The sequence below is a fragment of the Drosophila tropicalis genome, unplaced genomic scaffold, assembly GCF_018151085.1.
Source record: "Drosophila tropicalis isolate 14030-0801.00 unplaced genomic scaffold, ASM1815108v1 contig_845, whole genome shotgun sequence".
NCBI classification, from domain to species: Eukaryota; Metazoa; Arthropoda; class Insecta; order Diptera; family Drosophilidae; genus Drosophila; species Drosophila tropicalis.
The window spans coordinates 11,736,749-11,750,029 of record NW_027173338.1 but is presented as its reverse complement, the minus strand read 5'-3'; the positions used below and the strand labels follow the sequence as shown (position 1 = coordinate 11,750,029).

At 39.3% G+C, this 13,281-nt stretch overlaps 6 protein-coding genes across 10 annotated transcripts in view; 4 read left to right on the top strand and 2 right to left on the bottom strand.

The window, feature by feature from the left end:
* The first annotated feature begins 57 nt into the window (after positions 1–57).
* Positions 58–1,257, top strand: LOC137580596 (uncharacterized). Its single transcript, XM_068294693.1, is given in 2 exon segments — positions 58–418; positions 420–1,257. Coding segments are annotated over 2 exon segments (942 nt in total). The 5' UTR covers positions 58–205; the 3' UTR covers positions 1,149–1,257.
* LOC137580597 (alpha-ketoglutarate-dependent dioxygenase alkB homolog 6) lies at positions 1,155–2,711 on the bottom strand. Its single transcript, XM_068294694.1, has 2 exons — positions 2,555–2,711; positions 1,155–2,475 (listed from the first exon to the last, which is right to left on the bottom strand). Exons 1-2 carry the CDS (start codon positions 2,582–2,584, stop codon positions 1,819–1,821), a joined length of 687 nt encoding a protein of 228 aa, XP_068150795.1. The 5' UTR covers positions 2,585–2,711; the 3' UTR covers positions 1,155–1,818.
* Positions 2,712–3,157: 446 nt separating this feature from the next.
* Positions 3,158–4,083, top strand: dUTPase (Deoxyuridine triphosphatase). The gene is made up of 2 exons (XM_068294573.1): positions 3,158–3,288; positions 3,338–4,083. Exon 2 carries the CDS (start codon positions 3,338–3,340, stop codon positions 3,899–3,901), a length of 564 nt encoding a protein of 187 aa, XP_068150674.1. The 5' UTR covers positions 3,158–3,288; the 3' UTR covers positions 3,902–4,083.
* A 1,156-nt stretch (positions 4,084–5,239) lies between these two features.
* Samuel (SAM-motif ubiquitously expressed punctatedly localized protein) overlaps positions 5,240–13,281 on the bottom strand; it is a 58,332-nt gene continuing 50,290 nt past the window's right edge. For all 5 annotated transcript variants that reach the window (XM_068294450.1, XM_068294453.1, XM_068294451.1 and 2 more), the window contains one exon: positions 5,240–6,710. In XM_068294450.1, the coding sequence (XP_068150551.1) occupies positions 6,270–6,710 (441 nt within the window). In that variant the 3' untranslated portion in view covers positions 5,240–6,269. The remainder of the gene's footprint in view (positions 6,711–13,281) is intronic.
* Positions 7,798–8,649, top strand: Acp32CD (Accessory gland protein 32CD). Its single transcript, XM_068295320.1, has one exon. It carries the CDS (start codon positions 7,811–7,813, stop codon positions 8,543–8,545), a length of 735 nt encoding a protein of 244 aa, XP_068151421.1. The 5' UTR covers positions 7,798–7,810; the 3' UTR covers positions 8,546–8,649.
* On the top strand, positions 9,088–10,579 carry LOC137580602 (uncharacterized). Its single transcript, XM_068294700.1, has 2 exons — positions 9,088–10,115; positions 10,175–10,579. The coding sequence occupies exons 1-2, from the start codon at positions 9,088–9,090 to the stop codon at positions 10,521–10,523; spliced, it is 1,377 nt and encodes a 458-aa protein (XP_068150801.1). The 3' UTR covers positions 10,524–10,579.

The window sequence follows — 13,281 nt, the reverse complement described above, 5'->3', positions numbered from 1 at the left end:
GCTCTGCCACTGCTGCTTGGCTATTGATAAAAGATAAAAATAAAGAGAGAAGAACCCACCACAAGAATTTGTTCTTTCAATTGCGTTTCGCATTCGCTTGTAAATTCTCGAGAAGAGCGCGTGGTGCTGCGAATTGGAACGTTTCAAGGTGATTACATAAAATCGCCGCCCAGAAAATATATGTACATATACATAGCATATAGAAATGCAAAAGGCCATTAAAAAGGAGCTTAGCTTCTCGCTGGACACGCTAGAGCGTTATCGTGCCAAATATGGACGCAGTGCATCGTTGGATGCGAATGGAAATTACACAGAATGTGTAATAACAGAAGACAATAGCTCCAGTCACCCGGTTCCCTCAATTTTCACAAAATCCTCATCGCCCCCGAAGTTGACCAAGCTGCAGGAGTTGCAACAGAAAAAAAGAAGCCTATCTAAGGGCTAAAGAGCATGAACGCGAAATGGAACAATTGCAGCGTGCTGAAAGAACCAAGGCACTGAATGGCCGTACTACTAGCCCCCCATCCCCTGTGGAAACAAGCAAGACACAGAGTGCCATCACTACCAACACTACCACCACAACCACTTCAACTTCATCAACAACCAAAACAAATCCCACTGCATCCAGTGCTCAGAGCTCGACCTCGTCCTCGACCACTAAGACGCCAGCCTCTCCAGCTGGCTATAGCAATTGGTCGCACAACCATTCAACTCTTGCTGCCCAGCCCTGGTGTGCCATCAGTGATCTCATGTACTTCTGTGACAAATACGAGTTCAAAACACTAAGTACCCGGGACTTGAAGACCCACCAAGAGATCGTTGCCGAAGTAAGGAATTTGCTTTCGGGCAAAGCTCCATTCGACCAGCGTACACGATTCCCTGGCAACATACACGATCCGGAGAATCTCTGGGTCTGCATTGGACGCTGTGCCAGCGTGGAATACCATCTGCAGCGCATCATTAGTGTGTTCCGGAAGCCACTGAATCAATTAACTCCGGATAAGCAGCGCACGGTGCGTCAGAATTTCCATTTGGCTGTCAGTGAACTGCGCCTGGACATATCGGCGAGAATTAGCGAAGTGCGTTTATATGATCGATTGGTGTTTGAGCGGGAATTCCGACTGGAATGGCAGGATGAGAAGCTCTAGGAGTAATCTCGCTTTAACAATGGCAAACAGTTTTTATTTTGCAACTTCATTACATTTTTTTCTTTGGGGTGCAGCACGTAGTGGACATAAAATTGTTACAAAAATACACGCAGGATTTACATTCAATATATGTATATATATGGATAAATGTGTATGGAATATACAATTATGATGACAGGATGATATTTCTATAATAAATATTTCAAAAATCCTTTTCTTGTGCTCCTAACAATTGCTTGCGAAATTAAATCTATAAATCAACTACAACTGAAAGTGAAATTTATATAAAATGGAAAGTTTTTGGAAATTTAAGTTTTTAACAAAAATTGCATAGTTATTCTTAAATTATTGGTTTGTTAATTTAATATAGAAAGATAAAAATATATATTATATATACATACATATACCACCATCCAAAAGATCAACAAAAATAAAGCACTTGGTTTGCGTGAGTGAGTGAGAGTGGATATAAGTTGAAGGATTTAAGTGCTTAGAAGACTAGCGGAAGATTTGTGTCATAGGAGGATTTTATATGGCTCTGCTTGTGGCCAGACTTCAGTGGGCTAAGTTGTGCATATTTTTAGTTAACATTGATTCCAACAGCAATAACACACAATTGCAATAACATTAAATATTAAATTGCTTATTATCATAATCCCTGAGGATCAGTCTAACAAAATTTCAGCTTCATCTTGCTAGTTTTGGGCACATTACGTATGGTAAGGGAAATGCGTGGCGTACGTCGCCTCAAATGATCGCCAATCTTGTAGGTATTCTCGCAAAGATCATAATTGCAAATTCGATCACAGAGTGTATCCTCGTTGGTCTCACCAATGGAATGCAAATAGTCTGTGTATAAGGAGTCCTTCAGGATAAGCAAACTTCTAGGCTCCAGCAGCAATTTAAAAAGAACTTCGCGTCCAGCATGATCTTCATTTCGATCTCCTTCTTCATTGCCTTCACGCTTTGCAAACTCTAGCACTGTATGAGCTCCGCAAGAAATTGTCGATATGATTGGGTAAAAAAGAGGTCCATCTGTGTGGGGCAAGATTCCCTGGCCGGGCAAATATTCATTGACCAGAACATGATTGGCATTCTGTGATTCGAATATGCCCAAATTGTTAACTTTATCCACATAACTTTGTAGCCATTCGGGAATCTCTTCGGCTATCATACCATTAGGATGAGGCACACCGCCGTAGTTGACCAGTCGTCGATTAAGTAACTGTGTCCATCGTGGTTTGGGAGTACGTTCAATTTGACTTAGAATTCGCTGCTCTTCCTCGGAGGTAATGAAATTGGGAATGTACATGACAGTAGGTGGGCACTGCAAAGAAGCACATCAATATTTGAGAACTTAATATGTAGAGCTTTATATTTTGTAGTTGTAGTTCGTTTTAACTTACCTTCCGCACTTCAAAGTCAGTAAAATCCATGACTAACTCTAAATGCTACTCACTAATTTACTAAGTAAAAACAATAATTGCAAATCAATATTTTTGTTGGCGACTTTGAATTTTGAATCAGCTGTTTTTCCAATCAGCTGTCCAAGCCCAGGGGTGGACTACAACATGAGCGGTTCGAACGTCACCCAAACTCAAGCTATATACATGATCTTTATTATTGAAATCAAATAACGTTTTTTAAATTTGAGAATATATATGGTTTACATATATATTATTTATAGCGTTTTACTAAAATTTTTATTTGTTCTTATTGCATATGATATATTCGGAGCGAAAAAATATTGCTTATTAAAACCACTTTTCAGGGCAAAAAATGTATATTTATATAACTCACAATCAGTGAAAACGTACAATTTCCTTCGTTGTTTTTGTTTTTTACTAAGAATATTTTGTTATATTTATGGCGCCCGCCTTATTAAGATGAAAAACTGAACCTTTATCCAGGGCTGCTACATCTGCCAGTGGTATTTCGATACCGATAGACAATGACCGAAACTTCGATGACAGTATTTAGTATCTTTTCAAAATACCAATTTGGTATTTTTTGAAGCAAACGGTTACACTGAAAGAGTACGCTTTTTGGTATTTTGATTTTTTTAGTAAACGGTTACACTGAAAGAGTCCGCCAATTTCCTGCAGAGACGCCGGCAAAAATATTGCGAAAAAATTTGCACGTAAGAAAGTATCATCAGTTAAGAATTACAACTAATTAATTGCTCACAGATGCCTTGCACTGATTCCACTGAAATCCAACCTGCCAAGAAAATGAAGATCGAGAAGTGCGTACTCCGCTTTGCCAAGTTAACTGAGCATGCTCTGGAGCCGGTTCGAGGATCTGCCAAAGCTGCTGGTGCTGACCTCCGCAGTGCCTATGACGTTGTGGTGCCGGCCCGCGGTAAGGCCATTGTAAAGACAGATTTGCAGGTCCAAGTTCCAGAAGGCTCCTACGGACGTGTGGCTCCTCGCTCGGGTTTGGCTGTGAAGAACTTCATCGATGTGGGTGCCGGTGTTGTCGATGAGGACTACCGCGGCAACCTGGGTGTGGTTTTGTTTAATCATTCGGACACCGACTTCGAGGTCAAGCGTGGAGATCGCATTGCCCAATTCATTTGCGAGCGCATCTATTATCCAGAGCTGGAGTTGGTCGATAAACTGGACGATACTGAGCGTGGTGAGGCTGGATTTGGTTCCACTGGTGTCAAGGACTTACCAACTGCTGCCAAGGAGCAAAATGGCAAGAAGAATGAAACAGACGTCAAGGCTACAGCTACAGCTGCTGCCTCCTAGACGGGAAATGTGATATGCCATTCAGTAAAAATTTAAGTTCCTCGCCATGAGTTGAATGGATCCTCCTACTTCCGCTTACCAAGTTACCTCTACCTAATCTTAGAGTTCCATTAGAGCATGAAATCCATACCACACAAAAACCATACCATATATGAAATAAATATTCAATATTTTAAAGTCAATTTATATTTTTGTATCTTTTATGTACATATGTACATACACTTATGATGAATATAATATAATGAATATAACAATACACAAATGTTCAATAAAGAAAGGTGCATTTAAATGTTGGTCATTAAGGTATTAGAAAAAAAGTTGTGCTTATTTAAATTACATTTTAAAGGGTGTACCTATTATATTCATCATGAGTGTACATAAGCCAAATTGTATAGTGAATTTTTAGCACTTCTGCGGCAAATTTGATGTATTCTTGAAATTCAATTTGTTAGTTCATATATGTAAATAAGATTGGCTTTAAGATGCTTTATAATATAATATGCATATTAACTGGCTTCTCCTTGTTTGGGAGCAAGTACATCAAATTTACTTTGTACATAGAACAATCGTTTATGGTTGACCACTGTTCTTTTAGGTGTTTATTTCAGAAATAATTGAATATACCGACCTCTTATAACAATCAATCTGTCAACTCATAAAGCTCGAAATTGTCCGAATTTCCTTATTTCTGAAGAGTCCTGGTAAAGCCTTCTCTGGGTCATCCGCCTGAAGCGTTTTGTTTTAAGAACTATTTGCAAACTATGTAATTGAAGAGCTAAAGACAAAAAGAAGTAGCTCGTGCCATGGCCGATATGGTTAGTGTATGCCTACAAATGCAGTGAATTATGACCGACTAAAGTGAGTTAGTGAAACGATCCGTTCCGCTCCCTACCAAAATGTGGCGTGTCTCAAGTGCATTGCACATTTTGCACATTTCTAGGCGGCCGTTTTAGGTTTTTGTTTAATAAATTCAATGACTCCAATTTGTAATTAGACGCTACTACTGACTAGTCCCATCAGCGTTTTGGGAAGTGGGGGAGGCAGGAGGTGAGGTCGGTTAGGTGCTGCTGCTCGCTGCGTGCTTTTAATTGTTTTTTTCCTTTGGTTGGCTTTTGGCGCAACGGTTCCGCTTGACCCATTGGAGGTCAGAACCTGCAAACTGCAAACGGCAAAATGGCAAAAACTGCATTTACTTTGTTGTTGTATATGATAACTTTTATAATTTATTTGCTTGAGCTGAATAAAAAATAGCTATATAATTTTATTAAATACAAAATAATAAATCATTAATTAATTCACAATCAAATGATTCTCTGGGTCTTCTTTCACTTCATCTCGTTTTCTCTCTACTTGTTGTAAGTGTTACAAATGTTGTTTTTGTTTGGTTTTACAACTAATTAAATAAACAATATATACAAATGAATTATATTATAAAATATATAAGTTTTCCTTCTTTTTTTCTTGTTTGTTTTTATTCATATTTTGTTTTTGTATGTCTTCAAGTCTTGGAGCTCTTAAAAAACGTTGTATTTTTAGAATCTAGTTAGGTAATTTTTATTTTATTCTGAATTTTGAATTCCTCCCACATAAATGTGCATGGCCGCAAAAGGTTTCAATTTTATTGCTCTCATATTATTTAGAATTTTCGTTATTGAATTGAATATACATAAATTAAATAGCCTTTTATTTCAATGTCAAATTAAAGGATAGTCCAAAAATGCTTATAAATCGATTGGGGGAGGGGTTTTTTGTTGGTTTTAAGTTTTCAGAATGCTTTTTAATATATATATTTACTGACTAGCAGTTATAAACGAAGCAAAAGAATCATAAAAAATAAATAAAATTCAATGAAAATAATCATTTTTCTTTCTCTTCATCTCATCCACTTGGTTTTTGTTTTTGTTGTTTTTTTTTCGTATTTAAGTACATAAAATGAAAACTTCTTAATATTTGTTGTTAAATTGACTAATTAAAAGATTATACAAAATATATTTAATCTGTTTTGTTTTGTGTTTTGTGCAAATTGGAAGACTTTGCGATTCTTGTTGTCGTTGTTGTTATTTTTAGTTGTTGTCTCTCTCAAAGTGTACAACTTTAGTCTATTTTAGCTAGCAATTAAATTACTTTTATATTTTATACATAGAGTTATTTGTTTTCTCTTCTTTTCTTTCTTCTCTTATATCTTGTTGAAAGCTCATTTGGTTTGACAATTTTGCAAAATTGAAATGCAATTAGTTAGCATTAAATATTCATAAGGATGTCGGTTTTTTGCCGCTGCAAGGCAACACTGGCAAATAGCAACATGTTGCTACAGATATTTTTGTCTGTATGAATGCTGCTGCTATTAAATATTCATAAGGATGCCCATTCAACTGCTAGCATCACTAATGCTACACGGCAACACTGGCAAGAGTAACATGTTGCTGGGTGAACTTGTTGCTGCTGCTGCTGCTGCTGTTGGCGCATCGCTGTTGTTGCTGCTGCTGCTGCTGCTGCTATTGCTGTTATTATCGCTGCCATTACAAATCTCCTTTTTCAAACTACAACTAGTTGTAGTTGGAGATGTGGTTGTGGCCGTTGTCGTTGTTGTTGCTGGTGCTGGTGCTGGTACCGCACCACCCGTCTGCAGTGCCAACATTTGTTGGGCCTGCGCAACACACGCAACACACGGACACGGACCGCCCAATTTCTTCGCCAATATGGAGCGCAGTTTCAATGCCGGCCCCAGTTTCATGCCCAGCGAGTTAACCAAATGATCTTCGGTTAAGAGCGGCAGGCCAGTGCCATCGATAGACTGATCACGAAATGACTGCAAAGAGAAAAACACAGAGAGAGAGAGAGAGAGAAAGAGTGATTATTTATATATGCTCATCATGTTGGTCAAGGTACAGTGGTTTTAAACGGTACAAATGTTGTTAAACAGAATTCAAGCAAAAAAAAGTTATTAAGTTAATTTAATAAAAAATCTAAAAATATCACACAACTTATCACTAAACCAAAAGATCTATGAAGTGTTATAACTAGCTGCTAAAGTCTATATTATTTCCGATATACAACTTTTTTCGACAAACATTGTCAGTTTGTATAGTTTATCAAGGAAAATATCAAGTGGTTGCTTATCTTTGCTTATGATTTTCCTATGAATGAGAATACAGAGTAAGTTTTTTATTGATTTCTATGGTACTGACCACAGTGCCGCCGCCGCCTCCTCAGTTGCATGTGCTGGGGGCATCCTGTAAGCATGTGGATATATTTCTTCCTTTTTTTTGTGATTAATGCGCGGCTTTTAAAATTGTTAATGAAAAACGATTTTAGCTAAAGCTTGTGGGCCTTGGCAGTAAGTGATGCTGCTGCGGCTGCTGTGGTTGCAGTAGCATTTTCATATTTGCAACGCACGATCGATTGAAAGTGGGCAGAGAAGTCGTTTCTTTCCGCTTCATTCTCCCCTGGAGGCAGGCAGGCGGCAGGAGTGCAGGTTGAGTTGAAGCTCGCGCCACATGAGATTTCTATTATAGATTGGCCCTGATTGAATTCCAGCAACCTGTTTCCGAGGCATCACCAACCATTACCGGCAGCCTCAGCAGCTGGACAGCAACTAACTTTGGAAACTGCCACTGAATTGGCAAAGAAGTCTCCCAACCCAACCCAACCCAGACCAAGAATCAGACCCAGACCCAGAGACAAAGACCCAGCCACTGCCCCATCTGAAGCTGCGTCTTGTTGGACACGCCTTTATCGGGTGGCTGACTTTTTTGTTTTTGTTGTGCTCTTTGTTTTGTTTTATGGGTTTGCTCCACATCTAAATCGATTCGAGCGATTCGCCGCACTAGCAAGCGGACCTCTTCTCTATATATAAGAGAGGGAACCAGGCCGCTGGTCCACAATTGAGGATTGGTTGAGTGGAGCGAGATGAGGACACGAATAGTCGCATTTGCCCTGCTAGCTTTTTGTCAGCTCCATCTCCAGAATGGAGGAGTTCTGGGACAAAAGTACTATATGAATTTTGCTTTCAATAACAACAATCCGGATGGGGGCACCAGTGACGACACTGGTGGAGGTGGCGGTGGAATTCCCGGCCAACCTGGCAACCCAGATTCTCATGAATCACATGAAGCAGCTGCTTCACAAGATGCGGCCGGTGGCAGCGACCATAGCAAGGGCATATCACCAGGTAATAAGAGCGATAACGATAAGGACGAAGACAAAAGTCATCTAGAAGAAGAGGATGACAATGAAGACAGTAAAGAATCGAATGAGGGGTCTCCTAAGGAACCGCCTCCCGGAACTGATGACGATGACGACGACAGTGACAGTAAAGATGCTCCCGGGAGACGTGAAAGGGAACGGCAAAAAGAGGAGAATGTTGCCAGACGCACTGGAGACCACAGCCATCATAGCAGCTATGAGATCAGTATCGATGATAGTTTTGGTGGACGATATGTGCGTTCCATCTACGAGAGCAGCGAGAGTCATGGCCATTCCGGTAGCAAAGGTGGCTCTGGCAGTGGCGGTGCCAAGTCGAATGCCGATTCCGGGGCGAGTACTGAACTGGACAGAGAGGCCCACAAAGCTCAGGAAAATGGAATTCCCAAGCAGAGAACCTTAACAGAGAATGACTATGAGGAGTTCAATGATGATGTCTAAGTGGTCCGGCCAAGGCTATAGGATTGTGGGCAAATTGGGCAACTTAAATTGAATAAAAAATTTGATGAATAAAAATAAACTAATAATATTTAAGTTTACATTAATTCGATTGAACATGGTTTCTCTTTCTATTCCTGATCTACAATTAATCTATCTCTGATCTTTCAAATAAATATATCGAACTCAAAGATATTAATGTAATTTATGGCAAATGAAAGCTCTAAGATAATGATCAGTCACATAAATTGACTTACTCCATTCTCAAGTCATGGTTAACTAATCAGTTCCCAGTCATTGGCAGAACAATGGACCTTCTCTATTGACCAGCGTGTTTCCTCTTACCCCTTCCTCCTCGATGTCCTATCACTTTTGAGCATAACCAATTGGCTAAACATGGTGTGAATATTTATGACTCAAACGAATAGTCTCAGATAGTACCATTAGCTATAGTTCCTTAAGCAAATTGGTCACATCGCGTTGAACCAAGCCTATAAAGAGAACCCAATTACAAGACATTGCCTTCAGTCGAGGGACAGTCGGAAATGCTTCTGCTGCAGCTGCTGCTTGGATTATCAGCCCTGCCAACAATGGTTTCCACGCAGACTTACTATATGAATTTTATATTCAATAACAATCGCTACGTCTCTGACAGAGGAAGTGGCGAGAAGGATAGGGTGAGAAGTACTACAACTAAAACCTTAGAAATCGATTCGGAAACGCTTGAAGTTAGTTCTGTAGAACATTCACATAGTCGGGATACCTCACATGAGCATAAGGAGACACCAAAAGCTTCCATTATCGAATGGGAAACAGATAGTATCAATACGGATGAGATTGTCGAGAATCCAGATTTGTCCCTCTGGATATGGCCTATTAAGCCGATTAAAAAGCCAAAACAAAAATATAAAAAGAAAATAAAATGTAAAGCAACGCCAAGTTCCAAAACGACAACGACTGCATCTGTTGCCGAAGAAGATCCAGTGGAGATCACCACAGAGGAGCCGAAATCAAAGGGAGTTACCGATGTGCCCCATGCCGATGACCTTTTTGACTTTCCCCTGGCCAAGTGTCACCAGGATATGGATCTACATGAGGTCTTTGGCATTCGTTTGGAGCAAGATCGCGGTTTGCCCGTCAAGGTCTATTGTAATTTCAGCAATAGCTGGAAAGGTCCATGGCTCCTAATGAACCGCATGGAGTTGCCAGCTCGTTTACATATGAGGCATTGGTTCTTTGGCTATGTGAGTGATGATTTAAAGGATATGAATATCAATTTCCTAGGCTTGGCCCATCTCATTAACCGCATGAGAATCGCGATGCTAATCCTGGGCCAGGATAATCAGAACCGTTTGGTTTACAATTTATACGATGATGTTGTCATCTCGAGCCTCAATGACATCTTTATGCTGCGAAAGGCCCATCTCGTTGAGGCGAATACCACGGATCTTCTCTTTGTTTCCGTGGGCGATGTCATAGAATCGTATTCTGGTCGAAATCGATCATGTCCATTCAAAGTGCTCGGCAGCTGGTGGGGACACGATGTATGGGATCCAGATGCAAACACTTTCTGGTGGGTTCCCCCTTAAATCGTTTCTAATTGTTGTTCTTTTTATCTCACTCTAACTGTAGTGTCTTTCCTGTAGATCGAGATATCACTCGTCCTGGTTATATGGCCATATTTATTAAGCCCAGTCCGTTTCCTATTAATAATACTGCCCTCTATGAGCAGGAGATAACTACACGACGTCCATGGGTAACCACAGCGAATTCTAACTTAATGGCTCAGGCCAACAACGATTCCAAGCTCTATCGAAAATTGCGTCAAGCTGAATTCATCCTCAATAAGGAAGAAGTCCAAGATGAGATAGATAGACGCATTCAAATTTATCCACAAATTGAAAAGAATCGGGTTAAGGAAGCGCAAAATCAAAGTGACACAAGTAAAACAAACCAGACTAAAATTTCTAACAATAAGTGAAAAGAACAACTCAAGAGATCGCATTAGGTTAGATGGGCAACAACAAATCAGTTTACTCAACAGGACAAAGAAAACCCATTAATTGTTTGTGTTCCAAATAGTTTTAATTAAATATATTTTACATAGGTTTTTGTTACTTTTCGTATTAATATTATCTTAACTACCTTCATCCCTTTGATTATGTGTGTAAGTAGATATATGTCTATGTATAAAGGAAACAAAATATTAGAGAACTTTTCATTAATCTCCCTAAGAGAGTTGGCATATATTTAAGCTTTGTCTCCTTTCTATTTCTTGATACAAAAATTATCTATTTAATTGCAGAGAAAAACAGTCTCAACCTTTTTCTTTACCCCCTCAAAACATGCGTTAGCTTTAAGTAGTGGGCAATTTAACAAGGTGAAGACAAAGAGGCAAATGTATCTCTGCGATACCGGAAATTGGTGGCTTTTTCTGCTGTCATAATTTCAGGCAACTAGCTGCAGAGTTGGGTCTTTGTGGTTATATGGTTAGAGAGCAGCAGCAGAAAACGTTCTAAATTCTATGCCAGTAATTGACAGAGCTAACAACAACAGCAACAATTGTTGAAAAAAAAAACTTTAAGAAAAGAGTAAGTAAAAAATAACTGACCAACAAAAGAAGAGAAAAGAGGGTACAGAGAAAACTGAGTACATTTTACTGCATTAACTAGATGGGGTTTGCCCATAACAATACCAAACCAAAAACAGATTTGAATTGTGAGACTCGAGACTCGGCTCTTGACTTTGAACTTCTTCCAGTGAGAGATAGAGAGACACAGAAAGGGAGAGAGAATGATGATGATGCCCAAGGATCTAGCACATGTATGTATGAGAATGTACGCAATGTAATTGGAAGAAAAAAAATATGGAAATATGCAAATCATTCGACTGCATCAAACAAAGGAACTTGCATTCCGCCACTGCAAAAGGAAATTGTTAGGCCAACCAAAAAATAAACAACTTTTAAATTTACCTATGAATATAAATGTATTTGGAAGGAGAGGGCAAAGAATAAACAAAGAACTAATGAATGCAAAATTTATATTATGTATTTAGATAGTTTTTTCGCAGCTAATATTCATTTAGGAGATAAACTGAAAAGTTTATCATAAATTACCATCATCTAGCTCAAGATTAGGTTACCTAGAAGTATTTTTAGTTGGGATTAGCCATCAAAGAAACCCACGTGGGTTAGGAAACCAACAAAAACAATGCCCGAAAAAGGGGTACAAAAAGTTGATCGAAAGTTTCCAATCTAATTAAACTTTATAGTTCAAGTTTTTTTTCTGTCTATCTTGTCATTTGTGTTGACCTCAGTTGACCATCACAAAATATCGAGTCAATTTGCATACGAAGCATTCGTCAAAAAAAAGTGTTGGTTTCTCTGTCCCTTTCTGTCTCTGTCATCCTCTCTCTCCCTCTCACTTGTTCTGCGTAAGCCAAAGAACTCGTAAATATTTGTTAAATTTGTGTGGTTTTTTTGGGAATGATCTTTTTTTATATGACTTTAACTTGGTTAAAGTTTTGTTTGAGTTTTTGTGTTTTAATAGAGCCATAAAAATTTAAGCCCAATAAAGTTATTTTGTTGCGCAATATTTACATAGCATCGGGAGAGGATTTACGATCATAAAACAAAATACAACAACCAACACAATATAGTTAAAAAATACAAAACATTTTGGCGTTTCTAGAGATGATAAATGGTAAACCCCAATCTCTCATCTCTAGAAAACATTCCGGAAGTATGTTTGCAACGAATCGAAGTTACTCTAACTTCCTTTTTTAAAAAGTCTTTTCGAATGTGATTTCATCTAGATGAAAATATGCGACCCGCATATTGTAAATGGAAACAGGATCTTCACTTTGCCAACATCTGACCAATTTGATAATACCCTTTCGACCAAGATATAATGAGATTGGTTAGGGGTAAATTAATAGCAGGGACAGGGCCTCCACTCAGTGAATATTTCGCGCGTCAAACGTGAAACGTGCCCGAAAAAAAGAACCAAATGAATCCACATCAAACTATAATAAGCAGCTACAGAAAGTGCTTCTGGCTGCTTCTGGTCACCGTCACCGATTTAAAAGAATCTTTTCCTCCTTGCAGTTTTTTTGTGATTCGGTTTTGTTAGGTTTTATCCCTGCAAATACATTTTAATTTGCAACGAAAAATGGATTCTTGTGTTTTTGTTTTTTGCTCTGAAACTGCATCGTTCCATGCGTCCATCTTGTGTCGTCCCTTTGCCGCTTCCCCCGTTGTATGTTTGTGGGCTTCAATTTAGTTGTACGGATTTTGACCTGCTTAACCCTAATGCCGCCAAAATGAGAGAGAGAGAGAGGGGGGAAGCTACGATTCGAGCCAAAAGCTTGGCTCACCATATAAAGGAGTGTGGCATGATCGGGGATGGGTGGTGGCAAGAAGGGAATACAAGAAGCGAAGACAACAATTTGAATTCTAAATTGAACAGCTTTTTGCTGCTACCTATGCCCGGGAGCAGTCACCAGTCAGTTGTCCAGAGAAACAACAGAGACAACAAGAGGGGGAAACACTAAAGGAGTGAGAGAAAAAAGCATAGAACGTGGGCCGACCTGCTGCCAACTTGCTGAGACCGAGACTGAGGCACCGGCAATTGCGCCCCAACTACCTACTCATTGTAGTTCTTCATGTCTCGAGACCTCGCATGTGGAGTGAGAGACCGAGGCAGAGGCAGAGACTGAGAGGGGGTAGGCGAAGACAA

What these genes read in the sequence shown, in the direction of transcription:
- Acp32CD (XM_068295320.1), top strand. Translation starts at nt 7,811, where the DNA reads ATGAGGACACGAATAGTCGCATTTGCCCTGCTAGCTTTTTGTCAGCTC.
- LOC137580602 (XM_068294700.1), top strand. Translation starts at nt 9,088, where the DNA reads ATGCTTCTGCTGCAGCTGCTGCTTGGATTATCAGCCCTGCCAACAATG. An exon ending in CCAGATGCAAACACTTTCTG is followed by an intron (nt 10,116 to 10,174) that starts GTGGGTTCCCCC and finishes CTCTAACTGTAG; the next exon opens with TGTCTTTCCTGTAGATCGAG.
- LOC137580597 (XM_068294694.1), bottom strand. Translation starts at nt 2,584, where the DNA reads ATGGATTTTACTGACTTTGAAGTGCGGAAG. An exon ending in CTGACTTTGAAGTGCGGAAG is followed by an intron (nt 2,476 to 2,554) that starts GTAAGTTAAAAC and finishes GCTTCTTTGCAG; the next exon opens with TGCCCACCTACTGTCATGTA.
- dUTPase (XM_068294573.1), top strand. Translation starts at nt 3,338, where the DNA reads ATGCCTTGCACTGATTCCACTGAAATCCAACCTGCCAAGAAAATGAAG.